Source organism: Trichomycterus rosablanca, chromosome 14 (genome assembly GCF_030014385.1).
Source record: "Trichomycterus rosablanca isolate fTriRos1 chromosome 14, fTriRos1.hap1, whole genome shotgun sequence".
In the NCBI taxonomy this organism is placed as follows: Eukaryota; Metazoa; Chordata; class Actinopteri; order Siluriformes; family Trichomycteridae; genus Trichomycterus; species Trichomycterus rosablanca.
This window is the reverse complement of record NC_086001.1, coordinates 7,674,004-7,698,800: the sequence shown is the minus strand read 5'-3', so window position 1 is coordinate 7,698,800 and position 24,797 is coordinate 7,674,004. Positions and strand designations below refer to the sequence as shown.

At 40.6% G+C, this 24,797-nt stretch overlaps 1 protein-coding gene across 2 annotated transcripts; it reads left to right on the top strand.

Moving 5' to 3' along the window:
• ddx21 (DEAD (Asp-Glu-Ala-Asp) box helicase 21) lies at nucleotides 1-22,368 on the top strand. 2 transcript variants are annotated; one of them, XM_063008253.1, is made up of 16 exons: nucleotides 1-147; nucleotides 2,815-3,027; nucleotides 4,387-4,551; nucleotides 4,844-4,916; nucleotides 5,608-5,786; nucleotides 6,222-6,339; nucleotides 6,620-6,805; nucleotides 9,240-9,385; nucleotides 12,372-12,521; nucleotides 13,936-14,097; nucleotides 15,194-15,313; nucleotides 15,419-15,492; nucleotides 17,393-17,552; nucleotides 18,311-18,445; nucleotides 19,399-19,443; nucleotides 21,877-22,368. In XM_063008253.1, the coding sequence occupies exons 1-16, from the start codon at nucleotides 61-63 to the stop codon at nucleotides 22,141-22,143; spliced, it is 2,280 nt and encodes a 759-aa protein (XP_062864323.1). In that variant the 5' UTR covers nucleotides 1-60; the 3' UTR covers nucleotides 22,144-22,368. The 2 variants fall into 2 exon arrangements, with proteins under 2 accessions (XP_062864323.1, XP_062864324.1); XM_063008254.1 differs by lacking the exon at nucleotides 4,387-4,551 and having other exon boundaries at nucleotides 2-147.
• The last annotated feature ends 2,429 nt before the right edge of the window (nucleotides 22,369-24,797 follow it).

Sequence of the window (24,797 nt, the reverse complement as noted above, 5' to 3'; positions counted from 1 at the left end):
TCCTTTTTCTGCTGTTCCCGTGGCAGAGGCAGTGTTCATCTGCCGGAGAAACAACACACTATGCCATCGGTTATTTTCTCCAGTAACGACAACGATATCAATATGAACGAAGTGGATGAGGGATTAGAGATGAACATCGAAGCCAAAGTAAGTTCAAGTAGAATGTTATTTTACTTTTATAGGAAGCGTCGCCGTACTAACTATGCTAAGCTAAGCTAAGCATCATATATTTATATTACATATAACAATATAATATATTTACGTTATATATAACAAAGTAATTACAACGCGCACATAAGTGTTTATATACATTTATACGTTTGTATCAGCTGTGTACGTTTGAACGTGGATTTAAATAGCCACGCGGCTACCTAGTTAGCCTCCTAGCACCACCGTTACCCACGTGGTGTTGAAAACAAATCGAAGACTATTTACTAAATATCATTCATAACTAAAGCACTACCGCTCCTGTCAATTATTTTTTCGGGCACAATATAAACTCCTGTTTAACTACTGATATGCTGTTTGGGACCATATAACCAATCCCATATTGCACGCTTTTTAATGTGTTCTACATATAATGTAAGGAATGTAGGGCAGCCTAGTGGTTAAGGTACTGGACCAGTAATCAGAAGGTTGCCGGTTCAAGCCCCACCACCGCCAGGTTGCCACTGTTGGGCCCTTGAGCAAGGCCCTTAACCCTCGATTGCTTAGATTGTATACTGTCACAGTACTGTAAGTCGCTTTGGATAAAAGCGTCTGCTAAATGCTGAAAATGGAATATTGTTAATGTGACATGTAGTGCACTTGTGTAGGGAGGAAAGGGGGATTTGGTATTCGGCCATACACACGATCTGATTTACTGTTGAATAATACAATAGGCTGTACATACCAGCGCTCCAAAATGACAATTTATTAGTAGCAGAGTAAACTAGTTATGTCACTTTATCAAGCAGGAGAAAAAAATCGAATATTATTCATCATACTGCCTTTTAATGTTTAACCAAAGACCACATAGTTTCTTTTTTATGAATTCTTGTATGAATGACTTTTTTGTGTGTAAAATGTCATGTAATTATTGGAGTTTAGTATAATACCTTACGTTACCTAAGTTAAGTACCATTTAAAATTGGTATTCCTCTTTGTAATGTTTATCTATCATGTAGTATTGCCACAGTACCAAATGTTGCATTTGATACTACACCAGACCCCATCACATTAAAAGTATTATGATGACATATTGAATGAAATGAAAATACACAACAAGAAGCATTATTAAACAGTGAAAGAATATTTATTGATATAAACAAGCATAAGCCTCAGTACTTAACAGTGGGTAGCACTGTCGCCTCATAGCAAGAAGGTCCTAGGTTCGATCCCCAGGTGGGCCGGTCCGGGTCCTTTCTGTGTGGAGTTTGCATGTTCTCCCCGTGTCTGCGTGGGTTTCCTCCGGGTGCTCCGGTTTCCACCCACAGTCAAAAGACATGCAGTAAGGTGAACTGGAGACACTAGATTGTCCATGACTGTATTCGATGTAACCTGAACTGATGAACCTTGTGTAATGAGTGACTACTGTCATGAATGTAACCAAAAGTGTAAAACATGACACTAGATTGTCCTAATAAACAAACAAACAGTGCTTAACCGAATGTCCTTTTGCCCTGAAAATAAATAAGAGATTTTGGTAAGTGTTTATAAGCTTTTGATGCCCTACTTGTGGAATCTTGAACCATTCCTCTCATGCAAAAGCTTCCACCTCATTTAGGATTGATGGCTTTTGTGCTGCAACTAGAAAGGGTTTTCTATTGGATCCAGATCTGAGAATTGAGAAGGCGAGAAGGATACTCTAACGCTGATTCGTTAACCAAGCTTTGGTTGGTACAGTGGTGCCACAGAAGGTAGAACATTCCTTCTCAAAAAGACAAGACCCTCTTTCTAACTAATAGATTGGGCAGTTTGTATCCAACAAGAAAGACATTGGCTGTTGAAGCAATTTCACTGAAGAGCTCACTTAGCCCTTTTCCACTGGTATGGTGCTGATTCTGGTCCCATAATCTTGCTGGTCTGGAACCTGTGAGCCTATGAAGCAAGCAGCTAAAGGGCTGGAGGGGATCAGGGTCATCGTAGCATCACCTTAAAAATGTTGTTAACCCACCTTTCCATTATTCACAACTAAAAGCAAGAGATCTGCAGCAGAAACAACAGTAATGAATCATCAGTGGTCTGTGGAAGAATCAAACGTGTTATAGTGGAACAAAACAGTCAGACACATAACCTGATGGCTGTGACCATGCATAATATGCATAAAATACCCATGCACATAATTAGAAATCAGAAATGTCCACTGAGATCATACAGTTTCATGATCACATGTTGATTCAACACACTGCATTATCACTCTACACAATCATAACAGGTGAAGCAAAAAAGCACTTGTCTTTCGACTTGTATGTAATTTCTATCTATGACGATCCCTTTGTGCCACACATAGACGCTGATTGCTTTTCAAGAACCTTGACCATTATAAGTGTTCGCAAAGAAAGAGGCATGTCCAACACCATGTTGTTTATATGGTGTTTTCCTGATGATGGAATGCCCACATCCCTATACGTAATCCTTGGGCTCTTAAACCAGTGGAAACCCAGGTCCATCCTTAAAAGTTTCACTAGACCAGTTTCAGCACCCGCACTTTGTTGCTTGAAAAGAGATAACTGACTACCAACATTATTGATACAGGTCAATCAATCACATTTTGTGAGTAATTTTGGCATGTGATACTACATTGCTCATAATTATGTTTTGTGTAACCTGTAGAAAAAGAAGAAGACCAAGAAAATAATGGCTGCAACAGAGGACAGTGAGTGTGATCCACCAGCTACCAAGAAAGTGAAACGTGAAAAGATGAACACAGCCAACGGGACAGTGCAGGATTCTCCTGATGTTAATGGGAACAAGAAGAACAAGCCACTTAAAGTAAACAACGACTCCAGTGATGAACATGTGAATGGGACAGACGAGCAGACTGAGGTATCCACCACATAACTATGCTGTATGATTAGATTTTTTTTTTTTACTTAAGGTGGTGCTGTTGTAAAGTATGTTAGCCCACTCTTGTTTGGATCCAGTGTTGTAATCTGCTATTGCCCAGGAAAAAAAATATCAGGGTTGGATCAGAAAGGCATCTGATGTAAAATCTGTGCCAAATCTGGTATACAGGGCAGAAACCCTGTTAGGAGTATAGTAAATGCTCAAAATATTAAACGTGCTCTGAGCTGTATATCACCGTTTTTTATGCTTTGTTAAATGGCGTGGTTTGGTTATGGGTTCACTGTTTATCTAGAAAGAAACATTAAATTTATAATTATATAAATTCAACTCACACTCAGAATTGCCTGCAATTTAAAACTTATGAATGAGCAATAATATAGAACAGTCAGTTAAACATTAAAAATTGCATTTACATTTATCTAAAGTGACTTACAGTGCTATGACAGTACAGTATATTGTCTAAGCAATTGAGGATTAAGGGCCTTGCTCAAGGACCCAACAGTGGCAACCTGGCAGCTTTGCTCTTGATTCAAATGTTGATCCATCAGCTGCTAGAAACACATGTAAAATATGGTTTTTCGTCAGAGGAATTTTCAGTTATTGGTTGATCAATTCATCAGCGACGTCCCTAATTTGTAGGGATGTCCCGATTAAGGCATTTTTTAGTAAATCCGATTTTTTCGTTTTACCTCAGCGGTCAAGCAGCTGTCATAAACGGACAGTCCAACAGCGAAGTGTAATGTCTGCAATGTAAGCGTTTCACGAGGCGGTAGTAGCAGAGCTGCGTTCATTACTGTAGAATTTTACTGTTTATATGGTGTGAGTCAAGGATCACTCCGGTTTACAAAACAATAACTTTTAATCCGAGTATGAAAGGACCACATACAGCCCGAGTTACAAGACTGAACGACATCTCAGTATCAAGCACTCTGATTGGCTTAGTTACAACACGCCTACAAGTACACCTTCACTTTATTTTGTGTTCTAGTTTTACTACTACAATGCTGCACTAAGTTTGTTTACTTTTATTTTGTTAAAATAAAAGAACATTAAGCAATAGCTTGGATGCAGGCAATTTTTTTCCTACAGCACTGCAGAGCTATTTAGTTGTTAAACATGTACATTGGATTAATTTGAATAACTGTAATGTACTTGAAGTGTGCACTGTGTGAACAGTATTATCTAGTTCTTATCTGACAATATCTAGAAAATACAAGTATTGGTTTGAGACTCGGTATCGGATCGAGATCAAAATTAATGATCGGGATCGGGAACAAAAAAACATGATCGGGACATCCCTACTAATTTGCTCTTAATATTTCCTGATACACCATTTAGAAAAAGAAGAAGAAGAAAAAGAAGCATGTGACACCAGAGGACAGTGCAGTTAATGATACTATTGCAAAATCCCCCAAGTCTAAATTAAAGCTCAATGGGCATTCCACAGATGCTACACCAGCCCAGTCCAGCGAGGACTCCAGCAGCGATAGTGAGAAGGAGATGGTAGGTATATTTTTGTGATCCCATTACAGCACGACACACACTAACACACCACCACCGTGACAGTGTCACTGCAGTGCTGAGAATGATCCACCACCTATATAATACATGCTCTATAGTGATCCTGTGGGGGTCCTGACCATTGAATTAAAGGGTGAAAGCAGGTTAGAAAAGCATGCAGACAAACAGATGGACTGCAGTCAGTAATAGTAGAACTACAACATGTTTCTATTGTTTAGCTTGGTTAGATTTCTCCAAGGTGTTGTTGTAAATGTAGCTTTTATATCTTCCACAGGAGACACCAGAGCAAAAGGAGGGAGCCTTTTCTAATTTCAGAATCTCTAATGAAACCATCAAGCTACTTCAAGGTATGACCAGTAAATACCTATTCTCTCATGTACGACAAGTTTTGTGCTAGTAAGTGGAGGACTAGCAGGGGAAAGTTATGATGAAAAAACTTTGCCTGATTTAAATTAAAATGTTAACAAAAACATATTTGTTATTAACGCATGTCAAGTGTCATATTATTTGTGTTTATAGTCTTGGGCAAAGTTTAAAGACTCCTGATCAGTGTCCATGTGGGTACATTTTCGAAGTAAAAAATAAGCAAGCACATTACAGGAAACCCTCAAACATTTGCACCTTTCAATTCAAAAAGTAAATGTTTATTGGGTGCTTGGGTGGAACAGTGGTCTAACGCACTAGCACGTCAATGCGGAATCCTCAGCGTAGCCACCAACCTGGCATGGTGTCCACGCAGCCATAATTGGCGTGTTTGATGAAGGTAATCTCCAGAACTGGTTTAGTGTCGGATACCCTAGTAATAACAGAATAATTATTTGGTTACATTTGTAAGGATGTGTCAGCTAACTTTCTAACAATGTATGTTCTAGGACTGCATATATTTTCCAATTTTCATGATTTTGTGTGTAATATTTCAACTTAATGACATTATCATCATCAAACACGTGTGATTAGACTGTTATGTAATTGTCACAAGCTTACCTATAAATTTAAATGCTTGACTTTTTGTTGACTGTTTGGCTGTTCTTTTTTCAGAGCGTGGGGCAACGTATCTGTTCGACATCCAAGTGAAGACCTTTAACTCGGTGTATGACGGGAAGGACGTGGTCGGCCAAGCTCGAACCGGCACAGGAAAGACGTTCTCCTTTGCCATCCCATTAATAGAGAAGCTACAGTCAGAAGCTGCAGACAAAAGGAGGGGAAGACCACCCAAGGTACGTCTCGGTCCAGGTGCAACATGTGAGAAACACGGCCCCTTGAAGTATTGGTGCCCAGTGTTTTAGGGGAAACTGCCCCCATGACCAGGATTAAACAGGGGTAAAAAAAAAACTAAATGACCTCTACTTTACCATTATGGGTGACTTTATTAGGAACCTTTGCATATTAACGTGACCGCATCGCAGGGCATAAGTCACTGACTTTGACCATGACTTGGTTGTTGGTGGCAGAACTGCCAAGAACATTGGGTACATAATATTGTAAAAACAGTTCTGCTTGGCAGATATGCCTTGTTGATTAAAGAGGCAAGATCAATAGGGCCTGGCTGGGTGTTTATATGGCATTTCTAATATAGAGGCTCAAAAGTGACTGTAAATGCAAATAGAACTTGGTTTCTGTGTATGTTAACCACATTTGTCTCAACGATGTAGGTGTTGGTTCTTGCTCCTACTCGAGAACTGGCAATTCAGGTGGCCAAAGACTTTAAGGACATCACCAAGAAGCTTTCCGTCCACTGCTTCTATGGAGGAAGCTCCTACAACCCTCAAGGTATGTTGTTATTGTTCTGTAGGTTGATGATAGATAAATCTGAGCATGAAGTTATTAAATGTTGTGTTTATAACAGAATGCAACCTGGAATGCATCATGAAGCAACTATGTACACAATATAGATTTCTACCCCCACCCTTGCATCTCATGTATTTGTGATGTCAGGCAGGCATTGGCTGAGAATATCAAAATCACGAAGCATCTATAATCAATCATGAATACTCAACATGGCTAGAGGGAAGGATTACTCCTTTTGACCTGTGTAATATTTTCTCTACAGTGGATGCCATCCGCAGCGGCATTGACGTTCTGGTCGGCACCCCGGGTCGAATAAAGGACCACCTGCAAAACAACAAGCTGGATCTGTCACAGCTGAAACACGTAGTGCTGGACGAAGTGGACCAAATGCTGGATATGGGTTTTGCCGAACAAGTAGAGGAGATCCTCTCTTCTTCTTACAAAAAAGGTAAAGATTAGATGTTGTGGTGTTTTACTTGGTCATTTTGTTAATATATTACCAAACACACTATATTCCTACTATATATCTTTATGGGTCGGGTGTCCACATACTTTTTTAACTTGGTGTACCTTTAGATTTAAATTACTAAGTAGCTTGAAAACAGGGATTTGAGATTCAGTTTCTGTTATTAACAAGTTTTCATTTCACCACAGAATGCCACACATTACTTCTCAAAATGCCTTGGTATTTCTGTAACTTCATCATGCCAGTCATTTGCTCAAGATTGTCAATTCCAGTTTGTCATTGTTGTCCTAATGAGATTGCTAATGTCTCTGGATCAAATATAAAGAATCCTCCCATGGCCAGGCAGATTTGCTGCTGTGCCATAACGTCTGGTCAATACTTCTAATGGTGTCTGTAGGAATGGAAAGGTCTTGGAATTCTTCTTATACCCATCGTCCTTTTGGTGCAATTGAATTAATTCTCTCCTATCTCAGCTTGTGTGAGCAGCTCCTTAGTTTTCGCCATAGTTGAACGACACCTTGAGCACTTGAATCTCTGGGTGGTGTTATATTTGGCCGTCAGAGTAACAAATACTACAGAATGTGCTGGTGAAGTCGCCTATACAAAGACTCAGATTAAAACACAGTTCAGAGGGCCCTTAGAAGAAACAAGGGAAATCCAAAAGCTTAAATACATTACTGATCTGGGTACCTAGGTGTCAGTCCTCAAGGTCTGCAAAGATTACAGCATGAACACAATAAAGCAGTGCTAAAGGAGGTAAACAACAGGCCAATAGTAACAGTAAAATTCCTTCAAAAATACTTCACAAATTGATATACTGTGGTATTACCAGAAGAGGGCTGCTTGTGCAAGGTATTTCAGAAGGTGTCTTCCTTCAGTCTCTTACACTGTTGTGCAGGCGTGATTAGCAGCTACAGGGAACGTCACTACTGAATTGAGGTGCTACTTAATAGTAGTAGTTTGTGTGTTGTTAGTTTCGGCTAAATATATTTGTTCATTATGATTCAGATACGTATGAACTGTTTTTTAATGATGCAGAAATCATTCCAAGGTCATTTTAAAGGGTGTGTGTAATTTTATCAAGTAGAATGATCTCCGTTTGATCATACCGCTTCCTTCAAAAATTAAATGCTTGAAACGAGCTTGTCAACAAAAATAGCTTCTTCTGGTTGAAGAGCAGATGCATGTACGATCCCAAGAACCCCCAACTTCAGACAAGTAAAGAGATTATAGTTTCACCTTCTCTGAAAATGAAAGATGAGTGAAGCGATATACATTGATCAGCCATAACATTAAAACCACCTCCTTGTTTTACACTCACTGTCCATTTTATCAGCTCCACTTACCATATAGAAGCACTTTGTAGTTCTACAATTACTAGTTTCTTTGCATGCTTTGTTAGCCCCCTTTCATGCTGTTCTTCAGTGGTCAGGACCCCACCGGACCACTACAGAGCAGGTTTTATTTGGGTGGTGGATCATTCTCAGCACTGCAGTGACACTGACATGGTGTTGGTGTGTTAGTGTGTGTTGTGCTGGTATAAGTGGATCAGACACAGCAGCACTGATCCCTGGACTGAGAATAGTCCACCAACCGAATATATCCAGCCAACAGCGCCCCGTGTGCAGCATCCTGTGACCACTGATGAAGGTCTAGAAGATGACCAACTCAAACAGCAGCAATAGATGAGCGATCGTCTCTGACTTTACATCTACAAGGTGGACCAACTAGGTAGGAGTGTCTAATAAAGTGGACAGTGAGTGGACACGGTATTTAAAAACTCAAGCAGCGCTGCTGTGTCTGATCCACTCATACCAGCACAACACACACTAACACACCACCACCATGTCAGTGTCACTGCAGTGCTGAGAATGATCCACCACCTAAATAATACCTACTCTGTGGTGGTCCTGACCATTGAAGAATGGCGTGAAAGTGGGCTACTAAAGCATGCAGAAAAACAGATGGACTACAGTCAGTATTTGTAGAACTACAAAGTGATTCTATGAAGATGGTTTGCCAAGAAGCTGGGTAAAATTGAACCACAATGCTGCAGAAAGCTTATTATTTCTTACTGTTGATGATTGAAGTTGTAATTACTGACATAATTCATTTGTGGTTTCTATAACTGTTTTATTTTTTATTTAGTTTTATATTAGTTTTAAGCAGATTTTTATTTGTTTCTATAGAAACAAAGTCAACAAACATTGGGTGTAATGTAAAATTCATTTGTTTTCATTTCAGAAGTTGTTGTTCAAGGCTGCTTATGACACCCTGCCAAACCCCTTAACTGTTGTTTTAATGAATACATTGTTTATCATACTATGATCACATTTTGCTATTTGTATGTCAGTAATTAGAACATCTTTTTTAAGTAACATGACACGTGAGACTCAATCCAAACCATTTGTTTCAGGTGCTGACAGTAACCCTCAGACTCTGCTCTTCTCTGCCACCTGCCCTCCATGGGTTTATGACGTGGCCAAAAAGTACATGCGTCCACAGTACGTCCATGTGGACCTAATTGGCAAGAAGACTCAAAAAACTGCCACTACAGTTGAGGTAAGTTTTGATGTGTGTGTTTAAGGTAACGTGATGCTTAAACCTCGACCAACCTTATTAGATAGATAGATAGATAGATAGATAGATAGATAGATAGATAGATAGATAGATAGATAGATAGATAGATAGATAGATAGATAGATAGATAGATAACTTAATTAATCCCATATGAAAAGTCAGTTACAATTCACAATTACAGCAGCTCAGGGCAGCACTGTAAAGAAGGCAGCATAGCAAGAAGGTCCTGTGTTCGATCCCTAGGTAGGGCGGTCCGGGTCCTTTCTGTGTGGAGTTTGCATGTTTACCCCGTGTCTGCATGAGAGCACGCCCTCATCTCTGTGCTTCTCCACATTCTGTACAGGCGCCTCGGGCTACTAACCAAGGTCCTTACACAGCGTTGAAGACCCCACCCACTTACAGTCCAGTTTTTTACCCACCTGTAAGACTTAATGGCTTATTTTGTCTGCTGAAGTCATTGCCAATTATGCCCGCTAGAGGGCGCACAGTGTTCAAACTCGGGAGTTCAGAATCCCAGCGTTGGTGTGCTATCGGATTATCCTGCTGCGCCACCTGGGCACTCAATCTTATGTATTTGAGTCATAAGCTATAAATAGCATACTGATTTTTTCCCCCTGGGTGGCGGCACGGTGGCTCAGTGGGTAGCACTGTCGCCTCATAGCAGGAAGGTCCAGGGTTTGATTCCCAGGTGGAGCGGTCCGGGTCCTTTCTGTGTGGAGTTTGCATGCGGAAAGAGACCCAGTGCGATTGTCCCTACCTCAAACACGGCTAATTGTGTTTGTATGGACGCACAGCCAGGTCAGTGGCTCTGCTGAGATTCAAACTCACAAGTTTGAACACTCCGCAGTGGTGTGCTCACACGTTAGACCACTGTTCCACCCGAGCATTTTTTAACCTAAATCTTATAGGATGCCAGGGATCAACTGGCATAAAGGTATCAATTCCGCTTTTCTAGAACATTCACAAACTTTGGCTGTTTATGACTGCTCGCCATTTAACAGTGGCTGATTATGGCTGAAATGCTAAAGTGCCCCAGTAGTCATTAAATGTACAAAGATATGTGGTCAAAATCTGCGTTTATTTTCTTCCAATCTGGTTTAACCGGCTGCCGTAAAAGAATGAGGATGCTTTTTTTGGCAGACGTGTGTGTTAGTTGATTTCTTTCTTTTGAGTCAGGGCTTTTATTACATAGAAATGATTCATTAGACTGTTACAATTAAAATAAGCCCTGAAGCGGTTTCATGTGGGATTTGATCAGGTTTCATGACCGAAGCAATATAGAGCTGCTGATGTGTTTTATTTAGCCAACAATCTCTGACTGAGCAGAATTTATACTGACTTCTTTAACAAGTATGAACGGACACGAACACTCCTTTGTGTGGTGTAGTGCATCCTGTAAAAATGCTTAGATGCAGGTTGTGTCCATTTAATGAAAAATTTAAAAAAGGTTCTGTATGTTTTAGTTTTTAAAGACGTTGGCAGAGTTTAATCCTGCCTCTGCTAAACAGAGTACTTACGTGATTTAGGTAATCACTTAGATAAACAGGAGCCGAACCATTTAGGTCATGAATGTGGAATCGTTTAGGCTGTTAATGTGAACTAAATGAGGCTGGTGTAAATTGATCTTTCTTGTTTTGGTAAGCACTTGAGCTGCAGCATTGTGAACCATACTACATGTGAATACCGTTCTTTAATTAAAATTTTAGGTGTTTATTCCACACCAAACTGCTTCACTGAGGTGAATAAAATCAATTATTTAAAAATATGCTTTCAAGAGGCCGTTTGGCTGGTGGAGCAATAATTTATTCTAGCCCATTACTGATGAGATCCAGCAATTCAGGTTCCGATCCCCAGCTGTGTTATCGGCCGGTTGTGCATCTATATAAATTTCACTAATTTCTCAGCGGCACAAACAGCGCTTTTCCACCAAAAGATCTTTGGTTCTTGAACGGTTCTGTTCGGGTTTCTTCGAACCTTGGCGTGTGTTTAGAGAACCGACCCAAGTTTCCACCAGTTTTTGGAGAACCAAGCATGCGCCATCAACGGTGGGCATTACATAAAGAAAGTAAAGAGTACTAACATGTTGTTACATAGACTCTGTTCCTCATTTTTGTCACCATTGTTGCTTTCTTTAGTGCATTCACATGAGAAGCGGTTTGCGCTTTGCTCTCACCGAGTCCCTCTGCACAAATAGCCATGAATTGTCACTAAAGTTTCACAATACGAACATCCATTTGTGTGAAATAACCATCAAACCCACCATTTAATACCATACATATATCTGTTTAGCTGTATTTACTTCACGTGTGGTGGTTTTGCCCCTCGGGGGGCTGAGAATTAGCTTGTCAGGATAGTCACATGGCTTAAAAGTATGACATAGGAACTCTACATTTCTCTCCGTTATCACTGGTTATAAGTGCTCTGTACTGCCGAAATTCATCGCTCGTTGTTTTAGTACAACAAGACGCGTTAAGCTCTCTTTTTCACGTTAAGCATTTATCATATTTGATACACAAGTTTTAGGGACCTCTACATCATCAGTATGTATATTGTTTTCCTGGAAAAAATTTATGTGTACTATTTGATACTTTGATACAATGTTTTGGTCATTCAGGCTTTAAAGGGTTAATATAAAGAAACCATTTCACAGTCTACACCAGCGATCCCCAACCATTTTTGCACCGCAGACCGGTTCTATGTAAGATATAATTTCACAGACCCGCAGGGGCGGGAGGTTCAAAATAGACAGTATTACTCACAAATGATGGAAAATCAGTGGGAACCCTGAGCTTTTTTCACTGCAATGAAACGCTCCCACCTAGGGGTAATAGGAGACAATAACAACCGAAGTGTGTTGCGATCTCTCATTCATTCTTTCTGTGCAGACTGGTAATAAATAAAGACCACTGGTCTACACAATTCCACAATCTACACACTCACATTTCTGCATTTCTATTTTGTTTTGCAGCACATGGCCATCGCGTGCCACTGGTCCCAGAGAGCAGCGGTGATCGGCGATGTTGTGCAGGTGTACAGCGGCAGCCACGGCCGCTCCATCGTCTTCTGCGAGACCAAGAAGGAAGCACATGAGCTCTCCATGAATCCCTCCATCAAACAGGTACGCAAACTGATCCCTGACCTACCAATAACACACTGTACTTAATTATTTATTTATTTTTAAAATAGCTTGAGTAATGTTTTCTGCCTAAACTTAGATCTGTTCACACTAAACCCTGGTAAATTACAGTAATTGTTGGGTTAATTGCTTTGCTTATTCTGCACACATAACTTTGTTATAACTCACAATAAACTTGCATGACACAGTTTGCTTTGTTCATCAGAATTATTTTGAATCGCAGTGACTCACGTGTGTTACGTTTGTCAGTGATGAAGCTCGAAGCTTGTTCATTAGTGACGGGATAATTGTGTGTAATCAGATGTTCACACCTTTAAGTTCTTTTATCATGTTAAGTGTGCAATTTCAAAATCACAGATTTCACGCATTTTTAAAGAACAAATCCGTGCTACATTTCACAGCAGTCATTAAATTATACTTATTAATTATAAAATTATAATTGATTGCTTGTGTAACCGAGTTTAGACAAATTATCGGGAGCATAAAACTTTACTGTCTTGTTTTTTTGAGGTGCAGTACAGACTACAGAGAGATGATCGTGTGTAGAGAAGTACACTTTTACGTTGATTATGGAACAAGGGACAAAATGCACTTAATATGTAAACGCATACATTAGACTTGGTCAGCTGCACATTACACCACAGAAAAGTCTGTTACACGAACTTATGATGCGGTATGGTTGCTAGGCCTTTATATTAACTGACTACACAGTGACTGAGGTTTCCTCCTGAGCTCAGCAAAGAGACTGCTGTTAATGTGCTGTGTAAATACGGCCAGTTGTTTGTTTGTATGATCTAGTGGCCTGAAAGTGTTGGGGTCTCTACAGATACAGTTGTCCATCTTTGTTCGAGGAAAGTTCAGATGGGTCTGAGGGGTCACCTTTGGTCTGGCTGAGGAATACTTTAATAAAGTGTAAATTTACACTTGGAAATTTACCGCTGGCTGATAAAAAGAAAAGCCAGATGGTTTCACACATGAATGGGCATGAGCTAATCTGTGGTTTCCCTCGGTCAGTATGGAGGATGTACAGGAGTTAGATATGTCTCCATTTTATTTTAAACAAGTACTTGTTATATGGGCACATGTGGTACAGTCAGTCACAGAAAACGTGTTTGTAAGGCTGTGTTGGTGTGTAAGCTTTAACCACAACTGTACATACCAGTGATTCTTCTGCAGTCGTTTGTAAGAGCCATCACATAATAACCCCTGCCCTTCTGTCCAATCAGTCTCAGGTCCAGTCCTGGAGGCTTTGATCTAATTAACCTTAAGCTTACGTGAGCTGGATCAGGTGTCTTACAGAGTAGAAAAAGCTCAAACCTTTCGGACAGTAGGCCTCCAGTACCAATGCTCAGAAATCCTGTCATATAACATTACTGATTTTGTTTTTCTTTTCCAGAGTGCCCAGTCCCTCCATGGAGACATTCCTCAGAAGCAGCGAGAGCTTACATTGAAGGGCTTCCGAAATGGCACCTTTGAGGTTCTGGTGGCCACCAACGTCGCCGCTCGAGGCCTCGACATCCCAGAAGTTGATCTGGTCATTCAGTGTTCACCTCCCAAGGTTAGAAGCTCTTAAATTATTAGGCTTTTCTGCTCTGTCTTTGGCATCAAGTTACTGCACTTTAACCGAATGTACGGTATATGATCTAAAATATGTGGTGCTTGACCCACACTCATTGCATGCTTCATACAACAGTCTGGGGAAGTCTCTTTGTTCTTTCAGCATGACTGCTCTGGTGGATGAATACTGATAGTTTGAACGTTTGGAATGTGATATCCAACATGTCATGGCCAGGCGTCCACATGTGCATAATTGATCATGTAATTTGATACATTTACATGGCAGCTTGGTGGGTTGCTCTGTCGCCTCACAGCAGTAAGGTCCTTGGTTTGATTCCTAGGTGGAGCGGTCCGGGTCCTTTGCATGTTCTCCCCGTGTCTGTGTGCGTTTCCTCCAGGAGCTCTGGTTTCCTCCCACAGTCCAAAGACGTGCAAGCGAGGTGAATTGGAGATGCACAATTGTCCATGACTGTGTTTGACATTAAAGACCGATGATTCTACAGTATATCTGTCACTGCTGGACTGAGAATAGTCCACCAACCAAAAATATCCAGCCAACAGTGTCACATGGGCAGCGTCCTGTGACCACTAATGAAGGTCTAGAAGATGACCAACTCAAACAGCAGCAATAGATGAGCGATCGTCTCTTGACTTTACGTCTACAAGGTGGACCAACTAGGTAGGAGTGTCTAATAGAGTGGACAGTGAGTGGACACGGTATTTAAAAACTCCATCAGTGCTCATACTAGCACAACACACACTAACACACCACCACCATGTCAGTGTCACTGCAGTACTGAGAATGATCCACCACCTAAATAATACCTGCTCTGTAGTGGTCCTGTGGGGGTCCTGATCATTGAAGAACAGGGTAAAAGCAGGCCAGAACAGTATGTAGAGAAACAGATGGACTACAGTCAGTAATTGTAGAACTACAAAGTGCTTCTATATGGTAAGTGGAGCTAATAAAATGGACAGGGAGTGTAGAAACAAGGAGGTGGTTTTAATGTTATGGCTGATCAGTGTATGTGTGTGTGTGTGTGTATGTATATACAGTTAATATATTAAGCGTTAACTAATTTTTCTGTTGCCTTAAGGACGTCGAGTCATACATTCACCGCTCTGGAAGAACTGGCAGAGCCGGGCGAACTGGCGTCTGCATCTGTTTTTACCAACGCAAAGAAGAAGACCAGCTGCGCTACGTAGAACAGAAAGCCGTGAGTCTGCAGCAGCTCTGAACTGCCTGTTACCTGTGCTTCAGTTAGCATCTCTTCTTAGAACATGATCTTCTTAAACAGCCTTCTTTTGTTCTCATCCTTCAGGGCATGACCTTCAAACGAGTAGGCGTACCAACTGCTAATGACATTATCAAATCCTCCAGTAAAGATGCAGTCAGGTGACTCACATCAGATATTAAATAATTTTCCATGGAATTTTCGAAGGCGCGGTCTTTTTTTTAAGGAGTGCTGTGCAGTAGCATAGACACGCTCGTCACCTGTGTTGAAAAACGTCAACAATACACATAGGGCGCATCTCATATATCTTTAATTTTAATATGAGTTGTATTCAGACTTTATGGCCATACAGACTGGTTGTCTGGGCAACCAATTCAGACTATGAATATAACCTGGGTGTTGTTCACACCTCCAAGATTGACGTTGCATATTGTTATAGTACACTATATGGACAAAAGTATTGAAACACCTCCGCTAATTACTAAACATACGTGTTTCAGCCAAGACAAATGCGAACAATGATTTTACCTTTGCAGAAATGGTTTAGGGAAGGTCCTTTCCTGTTCCAGCAATGCTGTGCCCATGTGCACAAAGCAAGCTCTAAGTCTGGTTTAACGAAGTTTCAGTGACCTGCACAAAGCCCTAACCCATCAGTTGAGGCTTTCTTGACCAACATCAGTGCCCAGCCATACAAATCCTCTTTTGACTGACTGGGCACAACATATTTCAAAGTCTTGTGAGAAGCCTTCTCACAACAGTGGCCGCAGTTATAGCTAAAATGATCACACAGAGGTCAATCTATTTTAATACTAGTTGTCTTTTTTCTAAAGCTAATGGAAAGCCAGGCAGCACTGTGGCTCAGTGGGTAGCACTGTCGCCTCACAGCAAGAAGGTCCTGGGTTCGATCCACAGGTGGGGCGGTCCGGGTCCCTTCTGTGTGGAGTTTGTATGTTCTCCCCGTATCCGCGTGGGTTTTCCTCCGGGAGCTCCGGTTTCCTCCCACAGTCCAAAAACATGCAAGTGTGGTGAATTGGAGATACAAAAGTGTACATTACTGTGTTTGACAATAAACTTGTGAACTGAAGAACCTTGTGTAACCAGTCATGAATGTAAGAGTGTAAAACTTGACGTTATAGTTCTAATAAATAAATGGTCAAATAAATTAAATGGAAAGCCCAAAAAGCTCATGGTTGAGTGTCCAAATACTTTTATATTTTCACTTTCTCATAATCTAGTTGTATCCATATACCCAGTTCTATCTACTGTACCAGTGGCAGTTGTAGCCTAGTGGTTATGGTACTGGACTAGTAATCAGAAGGTCACTGATTCAAGCCCCACCACTGCCAGGTTGCTGCTGTTGGGCCCTTGAGCAAGGCCCTTAGCCCTGAATTGCTCTGACTGTATACTGTCACAGTGCTGTAGATTGCTTTGGATAAAAGCGTCTGCTAAATGCCGAAAATGTAAATGTACTGCTGCAGACCCCTACCCTGACCAAACTTAACTAACACTATTATGTTTAGTAGACAACCACTTGTTTTCACCTGCCCGAGGCAGATTCTCACACGGCTCAGTATCACGTATGTAAAGTGTCACGCCATGTAATTTTAATTACATTCCCTCCCTTTTTTAGTGCTTTTATGAGGCTATAATTGCATTAGTAATAGAAATTACATTGGTTTTGCCCAGTAGGATTGCTTGTTTTATTGCTGGGCCATTCAAGATTCCCTTTATTCATTTTCCAACAAGGCTGGGTGTGTGAGACGGCAGGGCTTGCTTTGTGTTGTCATTTGAAAAACGTATAATTAAAACTATTAATTTTTAAAATATTTTTTTAAAAGGTTATGTCATTTAGGCCCAAAATCAAGAATACTGGCTATAGTCCAATATGTTATATTGTCATATTATACAATCTATGATTTATATTAATTACACCAGTTTTTAATGGTATTTTAATTGGTCTCTGCACTGGTTTACCTCACAATGTCAATACTGCTGGAGCAGCAGCAATAGCATTCATTCTGTTTTAGTGTCAGTAATCAGCTGTGTGTGTTTTCATGGCAGGTTTCTGGACTCTGTACCCGCAGCAGCTGTGGAATATTTCCGTAAAGCCGCCGAGAGCTTAATAGAAGAACGAGGCGCTGTGGAAGCACTAGCAGCTGCTCTCGCTCACATCTCAGGAGCTACAAGTCTAGAGCAGAGATCCCTCCTGAACTCAGATTCTGTAAGATTACGCATTACATAATTAAATGTATTAACTGTAACATCCCTAGTGGGGTATTAATTTCTTAGATATTTGGTAGGGTTGTGGGTGGTCAGTGTCACAGCTGGTACAGTGGGCCCCACACAGCAACACATGACCTGGTACTGTTTAACTGCTGGGCTACAACTGCCTTGAGCAAGGCCCTTAACCCTCAATTGCTTAGACTGTATACTGTCACAGTACTGTAAGTCACTTTGGATAAAAGCATCTGCTAATGCTGAAAATGTAAATGCTAAATGTAAATGTAATGGCTTAGCTGTTAGGATACTGGGCACGTAACTGAAAGGTCACTGGTTCAGGCCACACCACCGCCAAGTGGTTCCCTAAACAATGCCCTTAATCATAAATTGTTTGCACCGTAATTAGCAACACTTTTTTAGTCACTTTGGATAAAGGTGTCTGCTAAACGCTATACTTTTAAATGATAGGCTGGCCTGAAGTTCTCCTAGGTGTGATGAAGTTATTATGTGTGTTGCCCCGCAATGGAATGGTCACCTCCCTGCTGGTGGCTCCACACTGACTGGGACCCGAATTGTTAAATATGTTACCCATTTTAAAACCTTCCACCAACTTGCATTTATTATTTATTATTGTCTTTATGGATAAGAACCCTCAATTTAACTGCAAGCATGTTCAGCAATAGTTCAGGCCATGGTAGATATTTTTGAGCTCCTGTACTTTGAAGCCGACTAATTGATGCATGTTTTGTCTTCCTGCAGGGTTACACCACCTTCGTGCTCAACTGCTCTATGGAGATGCATAACATCGGATATGCTTGGCGAGGCCTGAAAGAGCAGCTTGGGGAGGAGATAGACAATCAGATCAAGGGAATGACATTCCTTAAAGGCAAAAAGGTGAGTCCAGTTTGTTTACATCAGTATAAGGAGTTCATATCATTTTATGTGTGATGATGTTTTACAGTCATCGATAGTATCTATGTTCTACAAAATAGCTTTAAATGTAGTTATGTGAAGTTTAGATTTCAGTGGGTGTACACTGATCAGCCATAACATTTAAACCACCTCCTTGTTTCTACACTCACTGTCCATTTTATCAGCTGCACTTACCATATAGAAGCACTAAATGGTCAGGACCACCACAGAGTAAGTATCATTTAGGTGGTGGATCATTCTCAGCACTGCAGTGACACTGACATGGTGGTGGTGTGTTAGTGTGTGTTGTGCTGGTATGAGCGGATCAGACACAGCAGCACTGTTGGAGTTTTTAAATACCGTGTCCACTCACTGTCCACTCTATTAGACACTCCTACCTAGTTGGTCCACCTTGTAGATGTAAAGTCAGAGACGATCGCTCATCTATTGCTGCTGTTTGAGTCGGTCATCTTCTAGACCTTCATCAGTGGTCACAGGACGCTGCACACGGGGCGCTGTTGGCTGGATATTTTTGGTTGGTGGACTATTTTCTGTCCAGCAGTGACAGTGAGGTGTTTAAAAACTCCATCAGCATTGCTGTGTCTGATCTACTCATACCAGCACAACACACACCTAAATAATACTTGCTCTGTAGTGGTCATGGGAGAGTCCTGAACATTGGAGAACAGGATGAAAGCAGGCTAAAAAAAGCATGCAGAGAAACAGATGGACTACAGTCAGTAATTGTAGAACTACGAAGTGCTTCTATATTGGAAGTAGAGCTGATAAAATGGACAGTCAGTGTAGAAACAAGGCGGTGGTTTTAATATTATGACTGATCAGTATGTATATGTTTTGTAGCTTTTTGCATTTGTTCAGGTTACAAATGAAACATATTTGATTATGCTTTCTAAAATCTATTTTCCTTTTTCTAGGGAGTATGCTTTGACGTTCCAGCTGATAAGGTGAAAGAAATCCAGGTATGTGGATGAGTGGACTACTGTGTGTGTGTGTGTGTGTGTGTGTGTGTGGGTGTGATTGCAGTCTTGCAGAATTTGATCCGAGCAAGCTGTGGTGAGAGTACATTTATAATCCCATGTCAGGTTTGTTTGTATAGCTGATGTAAGCAAGCGTTAGAGTTGAGAGCTCCAGTTCTTTAATGTCTCGTATTTGACAGGAAACTGATTCTGTTTGACTCCTGATTCTCAGGTTTCACAACTTTAGTTGCCAGTACAAGGTTACCTGAGTGAGAAACATGTGATCATGACCACAAGCTACCAAAAGAGACACTTATTACATTTGCCTATTGAAATCCTCAGATGGATTGACTTTTGAGCTTTATTTTGATGATAAAATGATGACTATTGGTGGATAATGTGAACTGTCTTAATCTGACAAGACCTCAATAATTCTTTTAATAATAATAATAATAATAAATATTTAATAGTAAAGTTTTTCATGGACCTGTGTTACTTCCACATTGGCTTATACCTAGTTCACACTACACAATTTTTGCCCTGATTTTTGCTCGCTGACAGGTCGCCGCTAGATTTGCCGTCGTTTGCCATTCAACTCCGTGTTCGCTCGCGATCGAAACTCTGCTCTCAATCGCTATGTGTGAACTACTCAATGACTCAATCTGAGCGGCTCGCCAAGTGGCAGACTCCAGAAAAATATCGAGCTTGCTAAAGTCGGCGACTCAAAATCATGTGGTGTGTGAGTGGCAGCGAGTGCGGCATCGAACTACAGCCAATGAGAACGCAGGATACGGGGTGAGGGGAAACCCGGGGAAGGAGATGTAAAAATGTAGGACGGGCATAATATAGTTTATATCAGAATACATCGGTGCATACACAGGATTTACGGTATTTTGTGATCCTATCGTCCACGCCAAACCATAATACCAACAATGCATTGCAAAAAATATTTATTAACCTCCAACTCACTACAGAACAGACAATCCCTGCTGGTCGCGTTGCCAAATCCACTCGGATTCATTTATTTTTCCTCTTTGCTTTTACGCTACACATCAGCGCTCAATTAACTTTGACCCCATTTCTCAAGCATGTTTTCATGACAAAACGTAGTTTGGGAGACCAGACAGACTCATCTGCGATTCCTCCTGATCATGTAGTGTGTGACCCTCCATCACAGATCAGTTGTGTAGTGTGAAAACCACAAAGACCTAAAAGACTCCCGATTGCAAGAGATCCAGTTGTGTAGTGTGAACTGTCCAGCGATCTGACAGCTCCGAAAGTCGTGTAGTGTAAGCTTGGCATTAGGCGCAGCTGTGACCTAGAAAATGTCTTAAACGTGTTTACCGAAATGTAAGTTCAGAATGGCACAAGTGTTCGTGACATATTCATTTGGCATACTGGCAATTTAAGACTTGTATGGTATGTAGTAATGTTAAGTTTGTCTTCCGGCATCATTCCATGATCTCTTCCTCATGCTATCATCAGTTGTATTGACATCTATTTTCCATTATTTAGTATTAGGGAGCACCGATACCGATGGTATCGGTCCGATGTTGGCCCAAATCACTGGATCGGACATCAGAAGAAAAAAACGTGTAATCCGATCCAAAACTTAATGTAAATAAGGCCATTTAGAAATTAAAACACAATGATCTACTTAAACTTAGCATTTTAAAAAATCATCTACTACTGCCACATCTAAAAACACTGTTTAAACACAATAAAAAGCGCTTTATAAGTGATAAAGAAAACCTATCTTGACCCGGCTTGAAGATCTCTCGCATCCTCAATGATTAATCTATTAGTGTTATGAAATAAAAACAAACTACACCGTTTCCCGTTTAGCCACACACGTCCTCTTCAAAATCCAGCTGGGTTTTTAATAAGCGCGCTTTGGTTTTTAATCATCTAAAAACGTGACAGAATTTTTATGGAAAATCTCAACCAAACTCTCTGTTGATTCTAATTGGTCCATTGTCTTTGATTAACATCCACATCTTCCAATTGTAGACACGAACGTAGCTCGAACGTAAGTGAAACCTGTTAGTAGCGCGGTCATCATGTCAGCTGTGTGAAGTTATTTTAAGCTTAAGGAAAATAACTGCTTAGTTGTTTGAGAGGAGAAATGAGGGTATCGGATTGGTATTGGCATCGGCAGATACTCAATTTGCAGTATCTATCGGTATCGGACATAAAAAAGTGGTATCGAGCCAACCCTATTTAGTATGATTGTGGGTGGTCAGTGTGGGCAGGTGCAGTGGGTTTCACACTGCAATACGTCACCTGGTCCCATTGCTTTATAATATAGGGTAATAATGGCTTGGTGGTTAAGGTACCAGACTGGTAACTTAAAGATCACTGGTTCAAGCCCCACCTCTGACGCTATGACTAACATGTAAAACACAGCAATTAACACGTTATGTGTATTCTTTACAGGACAAATGGCAGGATAGTCGCAGATGGCAACTTGCTATTGCCACAGAACTCCCCGAACTGGAGGAAAGCATGCAACGATCGTCCGGCGGAAAATTCGGTGGCCGAGGTGGAAGGCCAGGCGGTCGGGGTGGATTCCGCAGCGGTTTCCGAGGAAATAACAGCCAGTTCGGTGGGCGAGGACGTGGAGGACGAGGCGGTGGAGGACGAGGAGGTGGAGGAAGAGGCGGTGGACAGAAACGAAGCTTCAGTCAGGCTTTTGATTATTAAATCATAAGCACTGAGTGACTTATCCAGCCTTTATGACTGGTGGCCTTTTTTTACTGATGTTTGCAGAATCGAACGCATCACCGTTCACTGGAAAATCTGCTTTACCAAACACAGCTCAGATTAAACACGTTAATTGCCTTGCGATTATGTATTTAAACAGCTCTATATATATAAGCCCATTCACATGAATGAGAGTTTCATTAAAGTGGTCTTAATACAAAATGAGCAACTGTTTTTTTTTTCTTTTGCTTCCCCCCCCCCCTCCCTGCTCCCCCCCATTCAACAGGTAGAAGCCACATTATAAAGTTACATTAGAAATGTACAGTTTGTATCTGGTCTGTAAAATGAGCTTTACAGTGTTAGTACTGGGAGACTGCGCCCGACTTCACAAATGCTTTTTTGAACAATGTGACCAAATTACCATACACATTAGAAATAGAAATGTTTCTAAAAGCTTTTCCAAGAAAGCTTAGACTGTTATATGTGCAAAGGTGTGGGGACAACTCAAAGTTTGCCAGATATGCACATACTTTAGACCATATACAGTAGTGTTCAAAAAAATAGCAGTGATTTTTAAAAAAGTGAATAAAGCACAAAATCATTATAATAACTTTTATTTCCATAAATGCAAATGCACTGAAAATACTACACTTTTAATTCTAAATCAAAACATTAACAACATTTAGCCAGTTTGTGTTAATCCTTTACAGAAAGTTAAGAAAAATGAATAATAGGTTGTTCAAAAAAAATAGCAGTGCCAGCATTTTTCTTTAAAAACTCAAAAAATGTATCTATAAACTGAAAATGTTTGAGGTTTCACTTTACTTTAAATTACTGAACTAATATTTAGTGGCATAACAATTGTTTCCAAGATCTGTGTTGCATGGAGTCGATCAACTTTTGGCACATCTGAACAGGTATTCCAGTCCATGATGATTAGACTACATTCCACAGTTCTTCTGCAATTTTGGGTTTTGCCTAAAAAAAAATGTGTTTCAGATATCAGCCCACCAGTTCTCTATGGGATTGAAGTCAGGGGATTGGGCTGGTCACTCTATTACCTCAATCTTGTTTGTCTGTAACCAAGATGTTTTGGGTCATTGTCATGTTGAAACACCCATTTTAAGGACATTTCTTCTTCGACATAGGGCAACATGATTGATCTCAAGTATTCTGATATATTTAAACTGATCCATGATCCCTCGTCTGTGATAAATAGACGTAACACCATGGTATGAAAAACATCCTCATATCATAGTTTTGTACCACCGTGCTTTACTACCTTCACAGTGTACTTTGGCTCGAATTCAGTGCTCAGGGGTCGTCTGACATACTGTCTATGGCCACTTGACCCAAAAAGAACAATTTTGCTTTCACCAGTCCACAAAATGTTGAGCCATTTCTCTTTGGACCAGTCAATGTGTTCCTTGGGAAATTTGAACCCATTCAGGACATGTCTTTTTCTTAATAACGGGACTTTGCAAGGAGTTCTTGCTGGTAAATTGGCTTCACTTAATCATCTTCTGTACTCACTGGGAACTTCAGATGTTCCTTGATCTTTCTGGAGGTGATCACTGGCTGAACCTTTGCCATTCTGGCTATTCTTTGATCCATTCAAACAGTAGTTCCACGCTTCCTTCTGCATCTTTCAGGTTTTGGTCACTTTAAGGCATTTGAGATCATTTTAGCTGAGCAGCCAATAATTTGCTGCACTTCTCTGTATGTTTTTTTTCCCCTCTAAAATCAACTTTTTAATCAAAGTACGCTGTTCATCAGAACAATGTCTGGAACAACCCATTTTACCCAGTATTTCAGAAGGAAATGCGCTATGACCAACCTGTGCAACATTTGCCCCCCTCCTACCTTAAATAAGGGCCAAAATTGACACCCGTTCTTCTGCAGAATGAATGACCACCAATTGAACTCCTCACTGCTATTATTTTGAACAACCCCCTTTCAATCAATGCTTCGATTACTCAGAATGAACGGCATGCATGTCCTAATTGTTGGGTTTGTTTTGTTTTCAATACTCGACTACACTTTCAAGTAAATTTTTTGCTATGTAGAAACAGCATTTCTACTAAAAACTTTGATTTATCAAGTTAATGGTGTTGGACTGCTATTTTTTTGAACACCACTGTACAGTCTTTGCAAATGTGTTTATTTAGCATAGACAGTATGATTCATCATGCCTAAAAGTAGTTTCAAGAAGATCGTTTTTAATGTTAAGGGTAAGTACTAATCTAATGTGCATTTTGCACCAAATCTGCTGTCACTGTTTGTATTTTGAAATGCAACTGTACCACAACTGTATACAATTTTATATGATTCATTTTAAACAGCATTGAATGGATTGGGATGCAGCATGTGGCATTTTTACAAGATTCATATGGGTGACAGCATAGTATAGTAGTAGGATTTTGGGCTGTTGCAAGCCTCCAAAACAGCCTTATTTCATTTTACGTTTAACCCCAGCTTTATCCAGGTAAGGGTCACCACAGATTTGGTTTGCATCTGGCAATGTAGTAACACACCAGAGAGGACACCAATCCATTGTGGTGCCTCGACCACCATCCCCCTAGACATAGCCAATCATGTATGTATGTAGATACCTGACTGGCAGATGAAATCACTTGGAATTCAAACCCTGGACC

Excerpts from the sequence above, each read along its gene's own strand:
- ddx21 (XM_063008253.1), top strand. The coding sequence starts at position 61 with ATGCCATCGGTTATTTTCTCCAGTAACGACAACGATATCAATATGAAC. Across the intron at positions 5,787-6,221 it reads GGAGGGGAAGACCACCCAAG|GTGTTGGTTCTTGCTCCTAC; the intron begins GTACGTCTCGGT and ends TCAACGATGTAG. Across the intron at positions 17,553-18,310 it reads CCCTCCTGAACTCAGATTCT|GGTTACACCACCTTCGTGCT; the intron begins GTAAGATTACGC and ends GTCTTCCTGCAG.